The sequence below is a fragment of the Narcine bancroftii genome, chromosome 5, assembly GCF_036971445.1.
Source record: "Narcine bancroftii isolate sNarBan1 chromosome 5, sNarBan1.hap1, whole genome shotgun sequence".
Classification (NCBI taxonomy): Eukaryota; Metazoa; Chordata; class Chondrichthyes; order Torpediniformes; family Narcinidae; genus Narcine; species Narcine bancroftii.
Window position 1 is genome coordinate 251,047,733 of NC_091473.1, and position 25,684 is coordinate 251,073,416.

The following is a 25,684-nucleotide window of genomic DNA, read 5'->3' on the forward strand; positions in this document are numbered from 1 at the left end:
CTCTATCACAACACCAGGTTTCAATCTGGCCCTGTCGCTAAAGAGTTTGTATGTTCTCCATGTGTCTGCGAGGGTTTCCTCCAGGTGCTCTGGTTTTACTCCCACCCTTCAAAGGGCTTTAGGTTAATTAGGGTATTCAGGTGGCACGAACTCATAGGCCAGAAGGGCTGGTTACCGTGCTGTATTTTACAATTTTTAAAAAACCTTTTTTTTTATTTAAATTAATATAAGTTATAACAGTTTCAAATGGGGAATGGACCACAAATATTAGTCTTGCCTACATCCGTATATGGGAGAACATAAGGTGATTATTAGAACATTCTAAGAGTATGAAAACCTTGCAAAAGGAAAAATGGTAAAATATGTCCCTCTAGGGTTTCAATCAGTAATCTCAAGTACAAATTTGAGGGGTTTCTTGGGCTAGACAAGTTTTTATGGTGATCTTAAAGCAGCTTCAATGTTTCTTTTGCATGAAATCCATCTCTCATCTTCTGATGTTCTGGCCTTACAAAGCCAGCAACATTAAAGTGAAATAGCTGGATTTATTTAGCCCTAGTCTGGGATAAGGGTGTCAATTTGAAAGATGCAAATCATTGCGGAAATGATTTCACTAATTATACCAGTGAGTAACAAGCAGAAAAATCCAAATAAAATCCTTGTATCCTTACCCATCTAAGATGGATTCCCTGCAGCAGTAGAGATTATCAAATTTTTGTTTGGTAACTGAGTCATTCACATTCATGGCTGGGACACAGAGCTTACCCGCCTTAGACAACTGATACAATCTGTAATTAAATAATACAGGAACACTTTAATACAAGATCACTTTACTAATGTTATGAGCATAATAATATGACAGCATGTTCTGGCCTGGCACCCAATTTAAATGTGTTTATACATTTACATCATCCCAACTCCTCCCAGTTGCTGATGCAGAATCACATAATGGTTACTCCATAGAAGGCATTTCAGCCCTGCGAAGTAGCTCCGCCTTTCCTTTCACCTACTTGCAAAGTAGCTCCGCCTTTCCTTTCACCTACCTGCGAAGTGGCTCCGCCTTTCCTTTCACCTACTTGCGAAGTAGCTCCGCCTTTCCTTTCACCTACTTGCGAAGTGGCTCCGCCTTTCCTTTCACCTACTTGCAAAGTGGCTCTGCCTTTCCTTTCACCTACTTGCGAAGTAGCTCCGCCTTTCCTTTCACCTACTTGCGAAGTAGCTCCGCCTTTCCTTTCACCTACTTGCGAAGTGGCTCCGCCTTTCCTTTCACCTACTTGCGAAGTGGCTCCGCCTTTCCTTTCACCTACTTGCAAAGTAGCTCCGCCTTTCCTTTCACCTACTTGCAAAGTGGCTCTGCCTTTCCTTTCACCTACTTGCGAAGTAGCTCCGCCTTTCCTTTCACCTACTTGCGAAGTAGCTCCGCCTTTCCTTTCACCTACTTGCGAAGTGGCTCCGCCTTTCCTTTCACCTACTTGCGAAGTGGCTCCGCCTTTCCTTTCACCTACTTGCAAAGTAGCTCCGCCTTTCACCTACTTGCGAAGTAGCTTCGCCTTTCCTTTCACCTACTTGCGAAGTAGCTCCACCTTTCCTTTCGCCCACTTATCTCACTGCCCTTTGACATTTTCCTCATCATGACTCGTCCACCAGTCTTCGCATGGGGAAAGAGTTCTCAATCGACCCAGAGTGCAATTCATTAACTGAAAGAAACATTTTCCAGGAATGCATGCTTTTGCAGGATCAAGAAATTACTGTACAGTATGCAAGTTATTTTGCCTTGTTATTTGATTGTTATTACACGGAAGATTATTTGACCCACAGGCTACGGGAAAACCAATCACACACACATTCTGTCAAATGGGGAGACCAGAGAGAAATCTTTCAGGAGTCACATTAAAAATGCTTTTGCTTGAAGAGGGCAATATAACTGCGAAAACTACAAAACATTGTCAGCCAAAGGCATTAGGGAATATAAGGAGAATGCAGGTACATGAAACTAAATTACAGATCCTACCCATTAGCGTCTGCAGTCATTAGTATTAGATGCACTCTATGGGTGAACGAGCGTTTTACAGAGGGCTGCATCTATTCTTACTTTTGGACTCTCCACCACCTTTTGCTTTCTCAAATGATCCCACCACTTCCTCATCTGCCCAAGTTTCTATACCTCCACCTCCTTTAGCTTTGTAACTTTTATATTTTAATCCTTTCCTAATTTTTCCTACCACAAACTTATTTTCTGCATTTGGGTTTCTCTCCCATATTTCCACCAGCTTGCCTCATTTAGAAGTCTGCCCACTGTTACCAAACTTTGGCACCTGCTAAAAATGGAACGATTCAGACAAAGGGTCTTGGACCAGAAATGTTAACTCCATTTCTCTTTCCGTGGACACTGCCTCGTTGTTAGGCACAGATTGTTCTGTTTTTTGTTTTTTTTAAGCATTCAGACTATTTTGATTTTGTAATGTTCCTCGTGGATGATCTTAAAAAAAATGTCATTAAAGTTTGCGCAGCAGCGATCTTCGTTCGTTTCCATTATTTCATTACCCACTTTCACACAATGTCACGACTTCTGTCACTTATCCCTATTTTACTGAAGGTTTTGACAAACTGTCTTCTACTCCCACCTGTGCACGCCTGTTACACTTTCCTCTACAATGCCTCTGATCTTCTTAAACACGTTAGGATATTTCTTATAGACCCAGTGAGTCAAATCTCCACCATCATCCAGAATCTATAAGGAAGCAGAAACAAAAAAAATTTGGCAACTTTTCCAAATGCAACTCAATCAGGGAAATTGACCAAAGGCTACATTATCTTAACTTTTTCCTCAGAGAAATGAAAATTATGAGGCAAAACCATTTTAAGCGTTCAGTCTACCACTGTGATATTATCTAGCGCATTTTACCCATTGCATTACAATTATACTATGCTCTCCTCTCATGGGAGAACCTAGAACTAGGGTTCACTGTTCAAAACTAAATAGTTGCCCATTTAAGGCAAATAAGGCAGAAGTTTCTCTCTAAAAAGGCCACGTCTTTGGCATTCACCTCAAATGGCAATAGAAGCAGAACACTTTCATATTTTTAAGCCAAAAATAGATGTACTAGATAAGCAAGGGAATGGATGTCTACCAGGAAAGGTAAGAATATGGAGAAAACAATCAGAATAGCCACTGAGAACATTAATAAAGGATTAATCTGCAATGATTAAACAGCAGTAATAGGCACTTGTTTGTTTTCAGTTGAATTTCGAGGTAACAAATTTAATGAAAAATGAATAAACAGTGTTCACTAGTTCAAGAGTGCAGCAGCCTAGAACAGGGTCTCCGGCCCAACTTGTCCATTTTGTCAGTATTGACTTGTTCCATTGGTTGGGATTTGGTCATTATACCTCCAACCCCTATTTAAATGTTACTGTACGTGCCTCCAACAGCTCAGTCCACATACTGTGTAGAAAAAGATACCCCTCTTAAATCATTCTTTTCCCATCTCAAAATATCTCTTCTAGTTTTAATCTCCCCTAATCTGGGAAAAATAGCAATATGCATGACCCTTTCCCCTTCATCTCCCCCCGACCGCATCCTGCGCTTCAGAGCAAAAAGTCTCCACCTATCCTCATAACTTGAACCCATTGGTGTTCTCGTGGGCATTCTCGTGGGCATTTTCCACATCCTTCCCAGTTTAGTAACATATTTCCTATGGCTGGGCAAACATAAGAAGTCATATGCACAAGTACAACATACAGATGCACTGATATACTTGCTGCAGCCACACAGGTACGAAAAATACACTATAAATTAAATTACAAGAGAAACAACTACATGAAAAAGGATAAATAATCAGTGACAGTTAGGGCAAAAAAAGGGATGTTGCAACCAAAATATAATAGTGCAGTCAGATTTTTGGTGGTCCCAAAGTAGTTTATGGTAGGGTAATAAGAGCAAGGAAAAACTGTTCTTGAACCGAGAGGCACTGAACTTCAGGCTTCTGGACCTTCTGTCTGAGGTAGCAGTGGGGATCAGGTTGTGAGCAGGGTGATGGGGATCCTGTATAATGTTGACTGCTTTTTCAGGGCAGCATCCGACATGAGTATCTTCAAACGATGGGAAGGCAGTGCCTGTAATGGGCTTGGCATAGGAAACATGCTCTCCAACGTAAGAACATGGGTGGTAGCAGGACCATCTGTACCAGGCTTGGAAGCCAGAGATATCATGGCTTGATACAGGAATGTAGCCTGAAGAAAAAAAAAGGCAGCTGCAATCAGAGCTACTCCATAGCAAGCTAAAACAAAAGAATACCCAGGATGCAGAGTTACCAGGTGACAGGACATGTGGGTCCCTGCTGATCACGCGCTGCCAATGAAGTAATTGATTGTACACTCATCAATACCTGTCTGGTTCAGTGCCAACAGTGTTGAATGAACAGGTATATCTCATCTTCAAACGTAAGAATGCCATGTTTTGCACAATTGGAGATAATTGAATGGCGAACAGGACCTTCTCTCTCCCTTCAGGTGCTCAAGGTTGATCAAGTAAATAGGTTTGTTTAATGTAAGAATGGAAGCATACAAGTGATTCTAAGTCTACCCAGCCACATCAAGACCATCAGACACAAGAAAAAAAATAGGCTACTCAGCCCATCAAATCATGAACAGATCCATTTTCCCACTGCCTGGCCTTTTACCTGGAACCTTTGATTTCCTGGCTAACCAAGAACTTATCAACCTCTGCCTTAAAAGCACCTAATGACAACTGACAAAACACAACTGCCTGGGGCAACAAATTCCACAGATTCACCACACCTGCTAATTCAACAGCAGAACAGAATCAAAAGTCTGAGCAGGCCTACTCCTAATTCATGTGCTATTAAATTTATAGGTCACCATTTTGTTTTGCAATCTAGAATTATTATTCTTGATGAGATCATAATGAAGAACTTTCTCAACTTCTGAAATAAGACTTTGCTTGGGTATCACTGGAGTTTGTTTGATGAGGGCAATCATCTTGGATCAAGGTTAAGCAATAAAGTGGAAAAGAAAATTAAACTTTCCATATTCAAGGTGAATATTAGCAAGGGCTCTATTTGAATCCCATAAAAATAATTCTGGAGATAAGAAAAATAAACAGACGTTACCTTAAAGGTCACTCTTGCCTTTAGTTAATCTGATCCCAATTTTAGAAACCTTAATTGTTATACAAGCAAAGAAAGATTACAGTGCGCGGAGCAACTTTTCACTACTTAAGCTGCAGATACAGAGCATGGCCTCAATTAATTAAAATTCCAAATTCCACCTTTTGGAATATGAGGCAGAAGGTACAGAAACCTAGGTTTAAAACCATTTTAACCGGTTTGAAATTTTGAAAAATGAAAACAAAAAAGCGTAGTTTTCAGCAATTAAAATTCGTTAAAATATGGATTATATGATGTACATGGAATCTGTTCCCAGGAAGAATTTTCATTCCAGGGCCACAGGGGGGCAACAATGCTCCCAGCAGGATGTGTAATAGACCTTTGTGGAAAACCCTCAGAGAGGTAAATTCTGAGGAAGAATCATGTGGGTTACCATCCTCGGACAGTCATCTGTCCTACAAATTGCAAGAGTTGGTGACAGAAAGGGCCAAGAAGTAGAGAGAATGGTCATGGAGATTGCTGCATGAAGATGGGTTCCAAAAATAATTTTCATCCAGGTGTTAAAAGTTTCCTCCTATTCCCACATTATATTTGAGGTCACTTTGATATTTCCTGTTGCAAGAAGACAATGTAGCTGGAATGCAACAGAGCGCTAGAGAAGGTTTGAAGTTTTAAAAGATTTTGGTTACAAAAAGTAGATTAATGGGGCATGCCTTCAAACATTCACCAGCACTCCATTCCATCCACGCCGAATTCTGGAAAGGGGGGGGGGGGGAAAAAGTTTTGAAGAATCAAAACATTTCCTCATAGCTGGGGAACAACTAAGCACGAGTGAAGGACAAGCAAGTTTACTGAAGGAGGTTAAATAATTTTGTTCTTATAAACTTAAAGTTACCCTTAAAGCAGTGACCTTAATTGCACATTATTAACTGTAAACATTTTGAATCCGAAAACTTCCCCACTTGTTAAACTTCCAGCAAGGTTTGGGAAATTATGAACAATTTTCCTTTAACCCTGAGATCTGAAGCCAGAATCATCCCCAATCTGTGGCAGGAAAATTGAATGGAAGCGGAATAGTACACAACTTTCCAACTCAAAGCATCTTCACTTTTATCTGCGGCAACACAAATTGGAAGAAAACAAGCCTCTAAAAAAATTCGGGGTAGAACAGTCAGCGACACGGTTAGCAACGCTATTGCAGTGCCAGCGACCAGGGTTCGAATCCGCCGTTGTCCCTAAGGAGTTTGTACGTTCCCTTTGTGTCTGCATGGGTTTCCTGGCACCGTTCAAAAACATACGGGGATGATTGTTAGGTTAATTGGTCACATGAGTGTATTTGGGTGGTGCGGCTCATGGGTCAAAGGCCTTGTTACCGTGCTGTGTCTCTACTTTCAAACAAAACATGGAAAACCACTTATTATAATTTGAAAGTAGATTGAAAATGAATTTACCTAAGGGATGAGAAAGGGATATCGACCAAAAACAAGCATCTGGGTCTAGATCAGTTAGAAACCTGGTTGGCCCAGGTGAGTTGGGCAACAGGGTCTGTTTCTGCGCTGTATAATTCTATGAAACATTTCTAAAATTGCTATAAAGAAAGCAAGTTCAGGGCCAATGACCATAAACAGAGTTGGTGGTGGATGTAATGGTTTGGAAGAAGATAAGTGAAAGCATCAATGCTCCAGTGCCTTCAACCTGCACACAAAAGTGACTCATTTACCATATTGGGTTGCCAGCCGTTCATGTTCACACAACAATCGATGCACCACCAGAAATCATCTTCTGACTCGCCCTTCCAAGCGAACACAGCAAATCCTGAGGGGTGTGGGGTGGGAATAGAAAAACCATGGTGAAAGGTGGCTTTGAACTTTGACGAGCTTGAAGGGATTCAAAGGTGGGAGCAGAGTTCAAGAGTGACAGGTGAGATTCAGAACAGATTGGCCAGAATTATTGGACTACTTGCCAAGCTCAGTTTAAAGAAAAATCTTCAGTGCAGTGATGGGAAAGGAAGCATCAATTAATCATATCCCCTGACGGTCAGAGGGCAGATCTGATGCTTTTAGTTGATGGTAAGTCATGGGTGAGAGCATCCTAGCCATATTACAATCTTGCTTAATGTTTGCTTTAGCCATAGATATTTTAGAAACAAAGTACATCTGCCAGCATCATCTACATTTGTTGTCACAGCAAGGAGGTTGGATTAATCACTTTTTGCTGGTACAGGTGCTCCCCTACTTACGGTTTTTCAGTTACGATGATGTGAATCCATACCTTCTATTTCGAATTCCGATCTGTCGGAAGTTGAGCAGGCACCTGTACCATGCATTTTTCATAAAACAGATGCCATATTTTACCATTGAAATCCTTTTAATTTTTAAGAAATTGATAAAATCAGAGTAGAATCATTCCATCACAGGAGGAGGCTACAATTTGGCCCATCAAATCCTTGCCAGCTCAATATTTACCTTTCCTCACCACCCTCAACATCACTTTACCTGAAGTAAAATCCAATTCACCTTTGAAGGCCCTGATCAATTCTGTTTCTACTATCACCCCAGGTAACAAGCTCCAGAACAGGGAATGAACTGCTAGAGGAAACCGTGGGTCAGGCAACATCAAGGGATTAAAATGTTCAATGTTTCAGGTCGGGTCCAAGATGGTGCCTGAGGCATTGAGTTCCTCCAGTAGCTGCAATGTTTATGCATCTCAACAACTTCCCAATACTTACAACCCCCTTGCATTTTAGATTCAATATTTTCAAGTTGTATGCCCTGATCTTGGCCCTTTTAGGACTCTGAACATAGACGAGGAACTCAGCCGGTCTCAGCATCTATTGGAGGTAAACGTATATCAGTGATGTTTCTGGATTTGACCTTTCTTCGAGGCCTGTTTTGAGGAAGGGTTCAGGGCCGAAAAGACTGCAGACTTTTGTGTTTCACCCCACTTATGACTGCTCAAAGTTTATGACACCTTCCCTGCGAAGCAGTTGTTTAGTTGGGGTTTTTTTCTGTACTTCTCTCCAACTGACTGCATAAAAATATTTTACGATTTCAGTCTGTGGCCTCACCTTAAATGTGCTGTGGCTCCCGTTGAGAATGGCTGGATTAGAGCATATACAAAACATGATATTAAGTCTAGAACACTGCTTTCTCCGTTCCAAACTACCAATTCTTGAGCCGACCTACAGCTCCAGCATTGACCGAATAGCAGGATCTGAGCTCATGCAGTCAGCAGTGAAACACTGGAACTTGCCACTGACCTCAAAGAAAATTTATTTGAAAAGTCTCTTGATTTTTAGGGCAAGGACATGCTTTTTCGATGTCAGGCTACAATTCAAAGACATTCCTGGTATCCCAGCCAATCACATTAAGCTCATAAACCCTAAAGAATCTTTAACTTTTTAAAAACCTTGCACTGAGCAATAAAATGTCAAACTAAGTAGTGTTTAGCTTTAAACTACTCTCATTTGAAAATATTTGAATGGGGAAATTATAGGACACAGATAAAGCAGGCTTTTTGGGGGCTGGATAGTTTATGTGGCTATTTTAACCACTATAAACTCATTTGGAGGGGAAGAGGAAGATTTTTTTTAAGTTCAGCACGTGCAGAACTCCAGTTCCATCCAAGTGATGTTGGGTGACTGTGGTAGAGATGGTGGCAATGTGGGTCAAAGGAGTGCTGTGTCACTGACAGCAATGTGGGGACTCCTGAACACATGCAAAAATCCCAAATTAACATCAGTTTTATGGCAAACAAAAAAGACAGTAAATATCAACGGTTTTGTGGTCATTTTGAACTGGACAACTAATTTCTGGTATCCATTCAAAATTCTGAGCTTCATTTAAATTGCTCATAATAATATTAAAAGAACTAACCATAAGCAAGTTATTAAGTGTAGGAAAAGGTTCAAGTTATGGCTTAGCATATTCGCAATAAGCCAAACATTTGCTTCCTGGTTTGGGTTTAAAGGCAGGAATTTTACACCATTCTAATTCCCCAAGTGGCAGCGAAGTTTGGATCCTGGGAAAATGACAAATGCATCTGCCCAAAGCCACTGTTTTCTGCTGGTACTTAGTACATAGACCAATTAAACCTTTTCCTTACCCTAAAGTAGGAAGGATCACTTTCTGCCAAAAGAATAATAAGGCTCATTCATCTCAATCAAGGGGCAGTAAACATTCCTCATTCCCTTATACTGCACATCTACAGGACTCTAATTCCCACAGAAGAGTGCAGGTTCACAGTCTAACAGCTCCTTACTAATCATGAGTGCAATATAGATGTAAAAATAAGTGAGATCTTTTCCCAGTGTTGCATGCAAGTAAGCTGCTGTAAAAATAAATAAGCCATTAACTTTCACCTGAAGTGTAAGACATTTCAAACCCTTTTGTTAGCAATGTGACTGACAATACTTGGGATACTACAACGTTCTGACACTAATTTTATAGGGGCATCTGCATATGTTCCCTTTACATCCACAAGAATTTGACAACAAAAATATTCCGTGGGAAAAGATATCGATGTTTCTGAATTGACCTCAGTAGGCACTGCAGTCCTGGATGATAACATCATTTTTAAATTTGCCTTCTTCATGACTACCATTGGCAAGATAGAGGTTTAACTAAAGCAAAGATCTTCTCAGTGGCAAATCCTGGTGCCACAAGCATCCCTCAATGAAGATGCAAAGTTAGTTATACTTTGCCGTTCCAGTCAGTGAATTTGGAGATCTGCAGCTGGTATCGAAGAGAGTTCCAAGTGAGGCAAGTTTCACTTTGAAGATTTAGATCGGCGTTCTGAAGAGATCTACAGTACAGCCGGTGCCTTGGAACAGCTGGGTCCTTGTTGAGGCTGGGACAACATTCCTGAATCCATGTCGATTTTTACCTTGATTCATTAGCTCTGCAGGTACATATATTCATGGCCTCTTATTAATTGTGGTTAAACAAACACCATTTCTATCAGTTGCAATGAAAATGTTGGGCTGAGGTTACACAGAGGTACAGAAACCTCACAAAACACAGACCTCATATTCACCTGATCTGAGAGTGGGCTGAGAGCAGGTCTTTGAGGGATTGTAGCAGCAGAAAAAAAAATGGATACCAAATCCCAGGCAGCTATGTTCTTATGAGTAAATATCATGAATTCAGTGAATTTCTGTCAATTCAACTCCTCTTGTTAATTCAGTCGCCACACACGACCGGAAATAGCAAACCTTACAGTGAGGGACCTAACTTTTCAATCACTACTAAAAATTAAATTCAGAATCACAGAACAAAAGAGAACAAGGACAAAGTGACTGTTGTTAGAAGTAGCTGACTAGAATTTACTTTTTGAGGAGACACTTACCAAAGCCCTTTCTACAGTTTATCCATGTCATAGGTTGGGAAAAACCCAACACCCAACCCCAACCCACCAATTTTCCCCTGCAACCGCTGCAACCGTGCCTGCCTGTCCCGCATCGGACTTGTCAGTCACCAACGAGCCTGCAGCAGACGTGGACATTACCCCTCCATAAATCTTCGTCCGCGAAGCCAAGCCAAAGAAAGAAAGGTTGGGTTCAGCTACAAGGACAAGTATAACAAATTCTATCGAGTAAGTCGTTGTGCTGTGATTGGAACCCATGAGTATCATTGGTGGGCAGCAATATGCAACATGTTTAGCCAAAGTTAATCGATAATAAACTAACAGCAGGATGCTTTACTTTGACAGCTGAGTAATCACCACTGCAAATGCCTTATGTCAATACCACGAAGCCAAAGTGGGCAGTGGATTACCTCAGGGTTGAGATGGATGATGGACTGAGCAAGGGTGGTCAGAGAAAATAAAACACAGTCCAAATTAGGTATAAAATTAAGACCGTCTTTTACTCTGTTATGCAAGGAAGGCTCACAAAGTCAAATTTAGTTCCTCTATAAGAAAGGCTTTGTAGTTAAAACAATTATGATAAAATTAGACAATCACAAGCAGGTATCCTCCTTCATGCACGCAGTAAAATCACTCCCATAAGATGGTTTAAGAGATGCATTCAAGAGCCAGGATCTATGGTCTTTGGGCAAATCCGCTGAAGCCAAAATATAATTGATCAAGAGGCATGGGAAAATTGTGACCACAATGTTAAACATTCTGCACTTTGAAGGAAGATCATTTGAAATTCTTCATTCCTGAACCTGACCCCATAATTATTACTGGTACAAAATGCTGAACCAGAAGTGTCAGAGAAAATTTGTCAGACAAGAATTTTTATTATTTTTTTTAAATCACTCATTTCTCTCAGTGTAACAGGCCAACAATGTTGTGCATTCCTGCAGGCCAATATGACTGGTCTACTTTGCTTCAAGCTGGGAAAACTACCTACTTATTATAAAGTGTGCTGACTGGGATGCATCATGGTCTGGTATGGGGACATCAGTACCCTGAGTGGACACAGCCCAGGACATCACAGGCAAAACCCCACCCACCACCAAGAATACATACAGGGAATGCTGCCATCAGAGAGAAGCAATCATCAAGGATCCGACCCACTCAGCACACACATTGTCCTCACTGCTACCATCAAGAAAAGTGCCACAAGAGTCGCACCACCAGGTTCAAAACCCCCCTCCACCGTCAGACTCCTCAACTCAATCAGGGACTTATTTAAGGACTCTAACTTTTGCACTTTATTCATTTTTTAAATTCTCCCTGTGTTGCAGTTTCTTTACCTTTTTAAAATCTGTTTACATGTGTACATTATGTACAGTTTTTGTTTAATGGACAATTCTGCCTCACCTGCAGGAAAATGAATCTCACAGGTTGTATGTGATGACATGTATGTACTCTGACAATAGAAATTTGAAATCTGATAATACAAATTTTTGGATGGACAGTTGAGGACTATTCTTGCATATCTGGCATCAGTTTTATACTGAAGAACTGCAATAAAATCCAATGACCATATGATAAAATATGAAATTAAACTAACATTGCAAATGTGCTTTTCAAACCACAGGAATCTCCCCCTGAACTATGCAAAACTTGTATGACTTGAGTGGGAAAAATAGTAAAAAGGCATTTATAACTAACAAAGGAATGTATTTTAGGGCACCAGACAAAACACTTCCATTTGAGTGCTCATAAGGAATTAATGAACTTGAACTACAACTACTTGCATTTTCCTTTATCTGTTTACATTTTTGGAGAATAGATGTTGGCTGAGATTGTCAGAAATCAGCTTTCCGAAGCACAAGTGAACAAACTCAGCAAGATTTTTCAAAGGGACAGTCTCCATGAGACTTGTGTATTTGACCAAGCTTTTGTGTATCTGTCCAAATGCTTCCCGCTATGCCTCGTTGTCAGGTTCTGTTTGATGATGACCCGATGAAGCACCTTCAACCATTTTACTGTGCTGGAAGTGGTGCAATTGCAGATGCAAGCTGTGGTTATACCTACTGGTGTATGGCAACTTGCAGGAGGTGTCATTTCAAGTCAAGTCTACTCTCATCCAATTGTACAAATACAACCCAATGAAACAGCGTTCTCTGGTCCTCGGTGCAAAACATGCAGACACAATACACATACAGGACAAGGATTTTATCTATACAAATAAATAAATATCGTTTTGTACAAATGAGTCTCGGTGGGTCACTGCGAGCCGTTCCTTTGGTTGTTCTCACTGCCCGTGGGAAGAAGCTGTTCCTCAGCCTGGAGGTGCTGGCTCTGATCCTCCTGTATCTCTTCCCTGATGGAAGATGCTGTGTGCAGGGTGAAAGGGGTCCTCAATGATTTTGCATGCCCTCTTCAGACAACAATCTCAGTAGATGTTATCATGTTAATTGGTGGGGGCGGAAAGAGAGTCTCCACTGATCCTCTCTGCCACCTTATGGTCCTGAGGACTGACCTCCAAACCATTTCTCTCCAGCAACCATACCATACTGTGATCCAGCTGGCCAGAATGCTCTCGAAAGACATAATGGTGGCCAGTAGCCTTGCCCGTTTCAGTCTTCTCAGGAAGTGCAGCAACTGTTACGTCTTCCTGACAAGTGAGGAGATGTTGAGTGACCATGATAGGTCATTAGTTAAGTGAACTCCAATGAACTTGCCACTCTCCACTCTCTCCACTGCAGAGTTGTTGATGTGTAGTGGAGGGGTGTCGTTCCTGGTGCTCCTGAAGTCCACGATCATCTCTTTCGTCTTGTCTTGTTCCTCTCGCACCATTTCGCGAGATTTTACACATCTTCTCTGTAGTGCGACTCATCATCATTGCGATGAGGCTGACGACTGTTGTGTCATCCATTTGTACACAACCCAGTGCTGTCCAATCTACACATCCTTGAAATTTCAATATGCACTTTGTCAATGTTATTTTGGCCACTGCTCCTAATGTGCATTTTGCTTTCATGACGTCCTAAAGTACTTCACAGTTGCTGGTGTAACATAGGAAACATAGGAGTCAATTGCACACAGCAAGCTCTTACAAACAGGTATGAATGATGATCGTTTGTGATGTTGGTTGAGGAGCACCATTCTTCAAAAGGAGAAGTGATTTTTCACAGCTACTTGACACAACAGAAGAACCTTGTTTCCGGATAAAAACAAGTCAATACCTTCATTCAATGCTGCAAGGAAGCATCAATCTAGATCTTTATGCTCTCGTGCCAAGATAAAGTACAGTAATTATATAAATGAGTTCCTAATAAGTGACTGTTCAACTTGTCAATCTTAATATATCAGAAATATTTGTCAATATGTAATCCAATGTGAATTCAGCTCAACGAAAGTCTATGCACTACAGATACTGACTTATGGTTGAGTCCCGCCGTGACTCGATATGAACAACGCTAACTTGACGGAACATGACACACGACATCCACGACTAGGTTTAAGCAGTGAACGACGCCTTCAGAAAAGAGTCCTCAAAACTGCCACGAAGCTAAGTTGGAACTATATCCACCTTAGGCTGGTAATGCATAACAGGAAGACAAAGAGCATGCAAGATTTGGAGCCCAAAAAAACACAACCTGCTGGAGAAACTCAGCAGGTCAAACAGCATCAATGGGAGAAAAAGAGCCGCCAACTTTTTGGGTTGGAATTCTTTATCAAGACCGTCTTGATGAAGGTTTCCAACCCAAATGCTGACAATTTTTTTTTTTTCCCGCTGATGTTACTCGGCCCGCTGAGTTGCTCCAATAGATCGATATACATCTTGCTCAGGATTCCAGCATCTGCAGTCTCCTGTGTGTTTCTAGCACTGATATAATGAGTGCAAGCTGGCAGCAAAGAAACATTCAAGTATGATCCAAAGGGTAATTATAATGTGAACATACCTGCCTCAGCAAGAGCAGCTGCAACTTCATTCTGTGTTGAGTAGATATTACAGGCTGCCCAGCGACACTGCGCTCCAAGAGCACCCAGGGTTTCAATTAGGACCTGCAATAAACATGGGAGAATGAAGCTAATGTTAAGTGTCACACAAGTTATCTTTGTCCAAACATGTGGATTTTTAAAAATCTTCACCCCTATTGCACCTTGCTACTTTAATTGGGGATGGCAGCTGGCTGCAGATAATGCAGACCATTGTTTGCAACATCAAAGTATCTACTGTATATTGTTTGCATTCCAAAATAAATCTAGTTAGCTTGCGTGGTTCCAGGCAGAGAGGTGTCAACTTCTTTCTTTGGCTTGGCTTCGTGGAGGAAGATTTATGGAGGGATAATGTCCACGTCAGCTGCAGGCTCATTTGTGGCTGACAAGTCCGACGCGGGACAGGCAGACACGGTTGCAGGGGAAAAATGGTGGGTTGGGGTTGGGTGTTGGGTTTTTCCTCCTTTGTCTTTTGTCAGTGAGGTGGGCTCTGCGGTCTTCTTCAAAGGAGGTTGCTGCCCGCCGAACTGTGAGGCGTCAAGATGCATGGTTTGAGGCGAGATCAGCCCACTGGCGGTGGTCAATGTGGCAGGCACCAAGAGATTTCTTTAGGCAGTCCTTGTACCTCTTCTTTGGTGCACCTCTGTCTCAGTGGCCAGTGGAGAACTCACCATATAACACGACCTTGGGAAGGAGATGGTCCTCCATTCTGGAGACGTGACCTACCCAGCGCAGTTGGATCTTCAGCAGCGTGGATTCGATGCTGTCGGCCTCTGCCATCTCGAGCTTGGTCCCTTGTGAACAAATGCAGCCACTCTTTTGCATAAATGTAGGATCCTTCCAATTATATTGTGAAATACACCAGCTCAACAATACAAGAAATATACAGAAGAAAATGGAGGTTGAGGCCAAACAGCCACTCACACTTGCTTACTCACTCTTACAAGGTTATGATGGTTGATCCAATCTTGGCCGATTTTCTCCTATGGTCAAAATCTCTCCTCTAGTTCAAACATCTGGCATTCTCCACTTTATATGTGTTCAATGAGCCAAGCTCCATACATCACTGGGGTAGAGAATTCTCAAGACGCATTCTCTTGGCTAACTCAACTTGAAAGAATTTCCCTGGTTCACTGACAGATATTGCTGCATTTTTTACACATCGCTTACCGCAGTTTGGGCAGTGATGTGGGTACAGCCCACAATTTTAGCCCCAGCAAGTGGCTTTTCACCTTGAGCTCGTTTCCTAAGAGCAACAAGGGCTGACATTTCTGAAAAAGCAAAACAGATTATGATTCAATAAACTTCTACCAATATATTTCTTACCTTTTTCTGATTATATTGTTCAGAACAGTATTGAAAAACATGATGGGCAGACACTGAACTGCCCTGAAACCGTCCGTAGTGCCACTGTAGACTTCAGGAAAATAATGACTTTTTATTTAGATATTGTATTTTACATTGTAAAAATATCTCCATTTAATACCTATCTCCACAGAACACCTCTAGATAAATTAGCTTCAACAAGCTCAGGATGGCACGGTTAGTGGCGTGGTGAGTGCAACACTATTATAGCGCCAGCGACCTGGGTTCGAATCTGGCACTGTCTGTAAGGAGTTTCTATGTTCATCACATGACCTGCAAGGGTTTGCTCCAGTTTCCTCCCACCCTCCTAAAAAACATAGGGTAGGTCAATTGGTGCATTTGGGTAGCACGGACTCATGGACCAGAAGGGTCTGTTACTGTGCTTTATGCTTACATTTAAAAAGTTCTCAATTATCTGCCAAGCTAAATGGCCAACCAATCTATTTTCGGGGTGCTGTTTGCTGAAGGAATAAATGGTCAGAATACGAAGGTAGCTGCACCATTTCAAAAAGAACAGAGCATTTATTTGCATCCAGCTGATCAGACGGAAGATGACTTACAATGTCATCCAAAGGATAAATGTGAAAGAAAGGCACATCTAGCTACCTCCCATGAATGTGCAATGCTAATGCAACTGTACGTTCCAGTCCCTTTCAAAATTCAAATCCATCAAGAGATCCTCAATGTCAAAGAATACATTATGTTCTGTGCATTCAGCACAAGTGGCCAAGGATTAATGTTTGCTCCAGTATCTATGGCAACCCCTCTCAGAATCAATATGCTCTAGTTCAAATTGGGTCTAACCGCATGACTTTAAAAACAAAGGGCAAGAGCATTGCAAGAAAATAAATTCTGTTACTTGCTTACTAACTATTTCTCTGAGAAAAAAAATCAATAGCTGAACCAAACCGTACCACCGTGGGAAATTACCAGATTTTAAAGCTTCCAAGTATTAAGCTCTTTGAAGTCACCCTGTGACCAAAGTCACATGAAATATTGTTCAGATGGAAATGAGACCAGCATCACTGCACACATAATCCCAGTGTCAGACTGCAGCATTTCTCAACATATACGTGCATGTTTCAATAATAATGCTTAATTATTTGGACTCTTCCTTGTGAGAAATACCATGACCATAAAAGATAGAAGAAGAATTAGGCCATTCAGCCCATTGAGTCTGCTCAATCATTTAATCTACCATTCAAACCATTTTCTGCTTTCTCCTCATCACCTTGGATGCCCTTACCAATCACCTCCACTTTGAATCTACTCAATGATGGCCTCCACAGCTGTCTGTGGCAACAAATAACACAGATTCACCACCATCTGGCTGAAGACATTTCTTCTCATCTCTGTTCTAATTACTTTTCCACAATGCCAAGCAAAGATTGAGACCCACTTAGAGAGAATTACAGTGGCTGACCCCATCCCAGATCAAATACAATATTATTTTAATAAGATGGTCATGGGTTGGGCTTTCCTTGATGAGAAAAATAAATGGGACTAACAAACAATTGCAAAAAAAAGTTTAACTTAATAGTATTCTCAAGTTCTTTTATGTATTAATAACTTTTTCAAACTTTTTTTGCATACTTTTACAAAGTAAAGGGGGTGGCACGGCTGGGGGGCAGCACAGGGGGGGAGGCACGGTTGGGGGTCAGCCCGAGGTGGGGGGGGCACAGTTGGGTGGCAGCACGGGGGGGGGGGGGGGGAGGCACGGTTGGGGGGCAGCCAGGGGGGTGCACAGTTGGGGGGCAGCCTGAGGGGGGGGCACAGTTGGGGGGAAGCCGGTGGGGGGGGGCACAATTGGCATACTGGTTAGCACAATGCCATTACAGTGCAAATAATAGGGACCGAGTTCAAATTCTGTACTGTGTGTATGTTCTCTCCCATGTCTGTGTAGGTTTCCCCGGGGGCTGGTTTCCTCCCACTGTTCAAAAGCATACCAGGGGTTGTAGGTCAATTGGGTGTAACTGGGCAGCATGGGCTCTGGGGCTGAAAGGGCTGTTTCTGAGCTATATGCCTAAATTAAAAAATTTTAAAAATTAAATATAACCATTTCTCAATATATTCTCATTTCAGCAAACCTGAAAGTAATAGACTAAACAGAAAATAATTTGGCATATTTTCTTGACATTTAAATTTGTTAGCACTCATGCTTTTACATTGTGACACAGAAGGACATTCATGAGATTCAAATTTTTAAATGGAATTTTGCTACCCAAATTTCTTTTTTAATGTTGCTTCTTCCCAACTAACCTCAGCAGAACTAATGCCATGCGCAAGATACAACGGGCAAAGCCAACAGCAACTCAATGAGGTCAATAAAAAAATTATTTCTTTTGATACAAAACACACACAAATGCTGGAGGACCTCGCCAGATCAGGTGGTATGATGGAAGGCAATAATCAGTCAACATTTCGGGCCAAAAACATTGACTATCCACAGCCTTTCAAGGATACTGCTGGTCCTGCTTAGTTTCTCCAGCATTTTGTGAGCTACTTCAGTTTTCCAGCTCCTGTAGAATCTCCTTTACCTCTCTTTGGATAGATGGACAAGGAATGGGAATTGGATAGTCAACATCTGGACACTCAGGGAGGCTAGTGCACAGTTAGTGGGGCCATTAACAGAGATATTTAGGATGTCACAGGCCACGGGGGTGGTACCAAAGGATTGGAGGGTGGCGCATGTGGTTCCTCTGTTTAAGAAAGGGTCCAAATGCAAACCTGGGAATTATAGGCCTGTAAGTCTGACGTCTGTGGTGGGCAAGTTGATGGAAAGTGTTCTGAGGGATGCTATTTACAAATATTTGGAGGTACAGGGATTGCTAGGGAATAATCAACATGGTTTTGTCAGGGGTAGATCATGCTTGACAAACCTGATTGAGTTTTTCGAGGGGGTTACAAAAAAGGTTGATGAAGGGAAAGCTGTGGATGTTGTCTATTTGGACTTTAGTAAAGCTTTTGACAAAGTTCCCCACAGGAGGTTAGGAAAAAAGGTGGAGGCATTAGGTATAAATAAAGAGGTAGTGAAATGGATTCAGCAGTGGTTGGATGGGAGGTGTCAGAGAGTAGTGGTAGAAAATTGTTTGTCCAATTGGAGGCCGGTGACTAGTGGAATTCCTCAGGGATCGGTCCTGGGTCCACTTTTGTTTGTTAAATATATATTAACGATCTGGATGTAGGGATGGAGAATTGGATAAGCAAGTTTGCGGATGATACAAAGATTGGTGGTGTTGTGGACAGTGAGGAAGATTACCGTAGATTAAAAGGTGATTTAGGAAGGCTGGAGGTGTGGGCTGAGAAATGGCTGATGGAATTTAATACAGATAAATGTGAGGTGCTACATTTTGGAAAGGCAAATTTAAATAGGTCATATACATTGAATGGTAGACAATTGAGGAGTGCAGAGCAACAAAGGGATTTAGGAGTTATGGTAAATAGTACCCTCGAGGCTGATACTCAGGTAGATGGTGTGGTGAAGAAGGCATTTGGAATGTTGGCCTTCATAAATCGGAGTATTGAATTCAAGAGTAGGGAGGTTATGATGAAATTGTACAAGGCATTGGTGAGGCCAAATTTGGAGTACTGTGTACAGTTTTGGTCACCAAATTATAGGAAAGATAGAAACAAAATAGAGAGAGTGCAGAGAAGGTTCACGAGAATGTTGACAGGATTTCAGGGTCTGACTTACAGGGAAAGGTTGTGCAGACTGGGGAGATTCAAACTAGAGGACATGGTTTAAGATTGAAGGGGGAAAACTATAAGGGGAACATGAGGGGAAATTTCTTTATGCAGAGGGTGGTGGGGATGTGGAATGAGCTTCCGGCAGACATGGTCGAGGCGGGATCATTGGTTACATTTAAGGAAAGACTGGATCGTTGCATGGATAGGAGAGGACTGGAGGGGTATGGACCGGCTGCTGGTCAGTGGGACTAGGAGAGTGGGGATTTGTTACGGCATGGACTAGTAGGGCCAAACTGGCCTGTTCTGTGCTGTAAGTGGTTATATCTTACTCAATTAGAAATGCTGCCAAACCATCTTAATTGATCAATCACTCAAATGTAAATGGGTCAGAAAGCTGGCTGAAGCAATTGAATCTTCAGGCAAAGTTCAAGAAGAGCAATAATTACCAATTCAATTGAGCACATTACCTCTTATTATTTCAAAGCATCTAGCTTCCACTTCAGCCCAAAGGTGAGGTAGAAGGGAATGCAATACACGTCTTATCCTGTAATAAGGACGACTGTGCAACTCGTCCAAATGTCACTGGAAGACTTTAGGCATTCTCTAAAATCATGGTTGTTTTTTTTAAACAATTTCAGATAAGATTTCTTAAAGGCTAATTTGATGCTGCACCCTGTGTAATCTCTGCCCTGCCGCACCTTGCTCCGCAATTTCAATCTCTCTGCGACCAAACTCCGCCTGCTTGATGTTTTTCACACAGAAGTCACTGTTGTTCTTCGAGTTGGTTTGCTGCTTGTCCCTGGGGGATGTCTCATCATCTGAACTGTCTGTATAGGATGCCGCTAAAGGGAAGAGATTAAAAAAAAAATCACAACTTGGAGGCTTGTAAATAAAAAGAAAATATGGCATTAATTTTCATGCATCCCTTAATGCTGAAATAAACAGTCTTATTTGAGCATCAGTAAAGATACCCCCATAGAGGAGAAGTAAAACATGAAAGTCTGCAGACTCCGTGATTGAAGTAAAAACACAATGCTTCTGCAACTCAGCAGGTCGAACAACAATGTACTTTATATAGCAAAGATAAAGATACATAACCAACGTTTCTGCCTTGACCCAAGGTACCTTAATAAAGGGCTCAAGCTTGAAATGCTGGTTGTGTATCTTTATCTTTGCTATATAAAGTACACTGTTGTTCGACCTGCTGAGTTTCTCCAGCGTTGTGTTTTTACCCACAGAGGAGGAACTGTGTTCAAACTAAAGCCTTTACCAGCATTCTTAATTGTTCAATCACAGAAAGAATAATATTGGGTTAAATTCATGCCTCTTTCTGCAATTTGGAAAAGAGATTTGCGCATGCCTCAAAACACTATGGTACTGGTGTTTGTAATCTGCCCCAAACCATCTCCCTGTTCTAGGCTAGGACTCAGCAAGAGGAAGGGGTGGGAAACAAAAAAATGTTTTCATAAAGGTCTCACATTTTTTCCCACGAAGTAACACTTGAAAATATATTCTTGCTGACAAGTACCTCACACCATAATTAGATTGAACTGAACAACCGCAAGAAAGACTTAATATATGCCATCGTGCTCTCAACTGAAATGTGGGAAGAAGATGGAGTGGAGTAAAACAAAATCCTCGACCAGTTAGATTAGTACTTGTGGTGGCCAGAAAGAATCTGGGTAAAATATTACACAATGAACTAGAATTTTGGTTTATATTTGGATATTTCTTAAAAAGGTCAAAGCTTTAAGCAAAAGCTGGCACAGAACAGAAGCAATATTTATTACAATAACTGTATGCACAAATTTAAAATCTGTAGATAATGGTCATGGGATTCAAATGGATAGAGAGAGATATAGAAAAGAACATGGAAAGAGAAACAATCTAGAAAAAGGATCCAACTATTCTCTGAGACTTTTTAATGGGGTGGAGAGGAGGAAATAAAACTTACTGGATGTACTGACCCAAAGACAAAAAATGTCAATAGCGAATGTCCCTTTAAACAAAGGATTCCATAAGACCATAAGATATAAACTAAGCCATCCAGCCCAGCCCATCATGAGCTGATCCATTCTCCCACTTAGCCCAACTCCCCTGCATTCTCCCCATAATCTTTGATACCTTGACTATTCAGATAGCTACCAATCTCTCCCAATGTCATGAACTACCTTACCGTAATTTTTACATTACTTGGTTGGGTAAACAGTAGCACAATGCCACCACAGTCAACAAACAACAGGGCTACAGTGGGGAATAAAACTACAAGGACATCACAAGCAAAATCCTCCCCACTATTGAGTACATCTACAGGGAACGCTGCCATCGGAGAGCAGCAGCAATCATCAAAGACCCTCACCACCCAGCTCACGCTTTGTTCTTGCTGCTGCCATCAGAAGAGAGGTGTAGGTACCACAAGACTCGCACCACCAGGTTCAGGAACAGTTGCTACCCCTCCACCATCAGACTCCTCAATGACACTCAGACTGATTTTTTTTTGCTCTCTCTGTATTGCACAGTTAGTTCACATTCGTAATCGGTTTACAGTCCATTTAATTGTTTAGATGTTTACTGTGTAAAGTTTATTTTTTGCACTACAAATTAGTGGTAATTCTGCCACACCTGTAGGAAAAAAGGAATCTCAGGGTTGTATGTGATGTCATGTACGTACTCTTGACAAAAAATCTGAATAAAATCTGAATTTAAAAAAAAATAAGTTTATAAAATTGTGAGATACATTGATTGGGTGAACAGCCATCATCTTTTTCCCAGGGTAAATTCATCACATACTAGAGAATATGTAATTAAGGTGAGGGGGAGGAATCTAAAAGAGATGAGTTGAGGATTTTTTTTTAATATATTGAGTTCCTGGGGAAATACAAGTGTCACTTCAGAGGCTTCTAGATGGACACACAAATATGAAGGGAAGGGACGAATATCTAACATGTGCAAGCAGCAGAATTTTCATTGGACTTGGACATTACATTCAGCACAGACATGTGGGCTGAAGGGCCTCTTATGTGCAATGACTATTTTGTAATCTATGTAATTATTGTCAACCAAATTAAACATACTAATGGGAACTCCATTGCAAAATCCAACCTCAACCTATCTGTCTTGTTGCCTTCAGATGCATTCCAAAACAACAACCCTATGGCAGCTCACGATAATCACACTTCACCCTCATCCTTCTCATTCACAAGATACATTTCTTTATTTCAAAACGACATGCTAACACCATAACTTTCCTCGAAACTCAATTTTTGAAACAAAAGTTTGGCCTCACACTAGGTTTTTAACTCTTATAATGACTGAGGAAGCAGATGGAACGTGAACATGTATAAATATCTTGGACTTCAATATGACCTATTTCTTTATATGCTGTAAACTTGCACAGTAAAGCTCTATTAATTCAACAACCTCATTACTTTTGATGGTAATGGACAAGTGGCCTTTCTAGATATTCAGTTACTTTTATTTAAGCCCAAACATACTTTTATTTTACATTACACAGAAGTATCATAAATTTTCCAATATACTCAACTTCAACAGAGTGGGCAGGCAAAGTTTTTAATTCAGACCCCTGCCTGCTCTTTGCTTATACCTTGAAGAAGGGCTCAGGCCCGAAACGTCAGATATATATATTTACCTCCTATGGATGCTGCAAGACCAGCTGAGCTCCTTCAGCTTTTTTGTGTGTTTTTACTACAATCACAGCGTCTGCAGACTTTCGTGTTTCATTTTAAACAGAATGGGAACTTCTTAAAAGTGAAGCGATGCCAATGAATAATGCGGATTACACAAAGTTTAAAAAAGAATCACCATTTAAATGGCAAACACAAGCAATCCGATACCTAGGTATTAGACTAGATAATAATCTAGGCCATCTATACAAATTAAATTATCAGCCATTAATGAAGAAATTACAAGATGACTTAGAACATTGGAAAGATTTACCACTAACACTGATAGGAAGGGTAAATTGCATTAAAATCAATATCTTCCCAAGGATACAATACCTATTTCAATCGTTACCAATTCCCTTAACAGAGAAATTCTTCAATGAACTAAAGAGAATAATAAGGAAATTTTTATGGAAAGGGGGGAGACTGAGGATGGCGCTAGATAAATTAACAGAATGATACAAACAAGGTGGTTTGCAGCTACCAAGCTCAGCACAATTAAGATATCTATCAGATTTTTATCAAACAAGGGAAAAACCAGATTGGACCAAGATAGAGCTAGATAAAATAGGGGAGAAGGTACCAGAACATATACTTTATAAGTTGGATGAAAAACTGGTACAATATAGAAGTTCACCAATACTGCACCATCTGCTCAACATTTGGAAGAAGATTCACGTAGAAAGGAAAAAAACAAATTACTAACTACCAAAATTATTATTGACGCAAAATCAACTAATCACTTTCACAATAAATAACCTTTCCTTTAGAGAATGGGAGAGAAAAGAGATCAAAAGAATAGAAAATTGTTTTTTTGAGAAATAATTTATTATCATTTGAACAAATGAAGTACAAATATGGAATAACTCATGGTACAATGTTTGCATACCATCAACTGAAAACCTAATTAAAGGACAAATTGGGAAGCAGACTGAGGTTACCAGAGGAAGCAGCTTTGAATATGTGATTACAGACACAATGATAATTAAAAGATTTATAACAAACATGTACATTAAGCTGCAAGAGAAAGAAAATGATGAAATAAGCTATAAACCCAAACAAAAGTGGGAAAAGGATCTAAACATAAAGATAAAAAATGAAATATGGGAAAAGTGATGCTCTGGAACTATGAGAAATATAATAAACACGAGGTTACACACGATACAGTATAATTGGTTCCACAGGCTATATATCACGCCCCAAAAGTCAAATAAATGGGACCCAACGGTATCAGATAGATGTTTTCACTGTAAGAAGGAAATGGGAACAACAGTACATGCAATTTGGGCATGTGAGAAAGTGAAAAAATTTTGGGAAGATCTAAACCAGGTATTAAATAAAATCACAAAAAGCAACATCCCAAAAAATCCAGAGATCTTTCTTCTAAGTAATATAAGAAGTAAAGAACTAGGCCTCAAACTGGATGAAGCTCAAAAAAAATTTATTATGATAGCCTTAGCTGTAGCAAAAAAATGTATAATGTCAACTTGGAAGTCAGAAGAGAGCCTGAGAATACAGCAATGGTACATAGAAATGAATAAATGTATTCCATTGGATAAAATAACATAATTTAAAAAATAAAGTCACATTATTTGAACACATTTGGGAGCCGTACATGGAACATAACAGAGAGGGCCTACCGCGGACCTCCACCCACTAAAATGATAGAATGAGAAGACAAAATTACTTGATCCAATGTAGGAGGTGACACAATTTTCTTGTTTATTTTCACCGTGTGATGACATTGTTTAATGGGTTTATTGTATATGTTGAACGTTTAATGGGTTTGGAGGGGTTGGGAAGGAGGGAGGGAAGGGGAAAAAATGACACTGTGTGTATTCAAGTGGGAAATGTTTGTGTGTATTTTAATTAATATGGTTCATAGTGTGAAAAATTTTTTAAATTAAAAAAAAAACAGAATGGGAACTTCGGAATCCCAGCACCTGCCTACATTCCTGGCCTGTTGCATACTGAATCCCAAGCCCAACTCCTGCTTCACAGCTGGACAATCTCCAGGCTCTGACCCCTTGCACTCAGAGCTCCCAGTTTTACATCCCAGATTAGTGAATGAACTAGATGCTGGACCATTGGGATTTCCATTCAAATAGAGGCCAGATTATTCAAGTTTCACTGTATTTGAACAATTTCAGAATACAGTGTTGGTTTACAAACAAACCACTGGAAGTTCATAACGCAAGAATTAAGACAAAATTAGAGATGTGCAAAAGATGCCTGGAGGGCCAAATGAGAGTTCCTACCCGAACTGTAGCTGTCTGTGGAAGACTGAGAAATGGATCGCGACAGAGAACGGCGGCCAGTTTTGGTGGGAAATCTGCTGAACTCCTGTTTTTCATCTGCAAACTGGATTTGCTGTAAATAAAAAGGCAAAAAGGCAAAATTAGGCACTACAGTTGTCTCATTAATGCAAGTCAGTGCAGAAGGACAGAGGAATAAGGAGACTATTCATCCAACCTTTCTCATCTT

The 25,684-nt window shown here is 40.7% G+C and overlaps 1 protein-coding gene across 1 annotated transcript in view; it reads right to left on the bottom strand.

Moving 5' to 3' along the window:
* The window catches only part of LOC138765189 (S-adenosylhomocysteine hydrolase-like protein 1), an 86,010-nt gene that overhangs the window by 13,621 nt on the left and 46,705 nt on the right, over positions 1 to 25,684 (bottom strand). The window contains exons 2-8 of the mRNA XM_069942111.1: positions 25,459 to 25,570; positions 20,216 to 20,359; positions 15,636 to 15,736; positions 14,429 to 14,531; positions 6,847 to 6,941; positions 2,622 to 2,728; positions 669 to 785 (exon numbers count right to left, since the gene is read on the bottom strand). Of these exons, the coding sequence (XP_069798212.1) occupies positions 669 to 785; positions 2,622 to 2,728; positions 6,847 to 6,941; positions 14,429 to 14,531; positions 15,636 to 15,736; positions 20,216 to 20,359; positions 25,459 to 25,570 (779 nt within the window). The remainder of the gene's footprint in view (positions 1 to 668; positions 786 to 2,621; positions 2,729 to 6,846; positions 6,942 to 14,428; positions 14,532 to 15,635; positions 15,737 to 20,215; positions 20,360 to 25,458; positions 25,571 to 25,684) is intronic.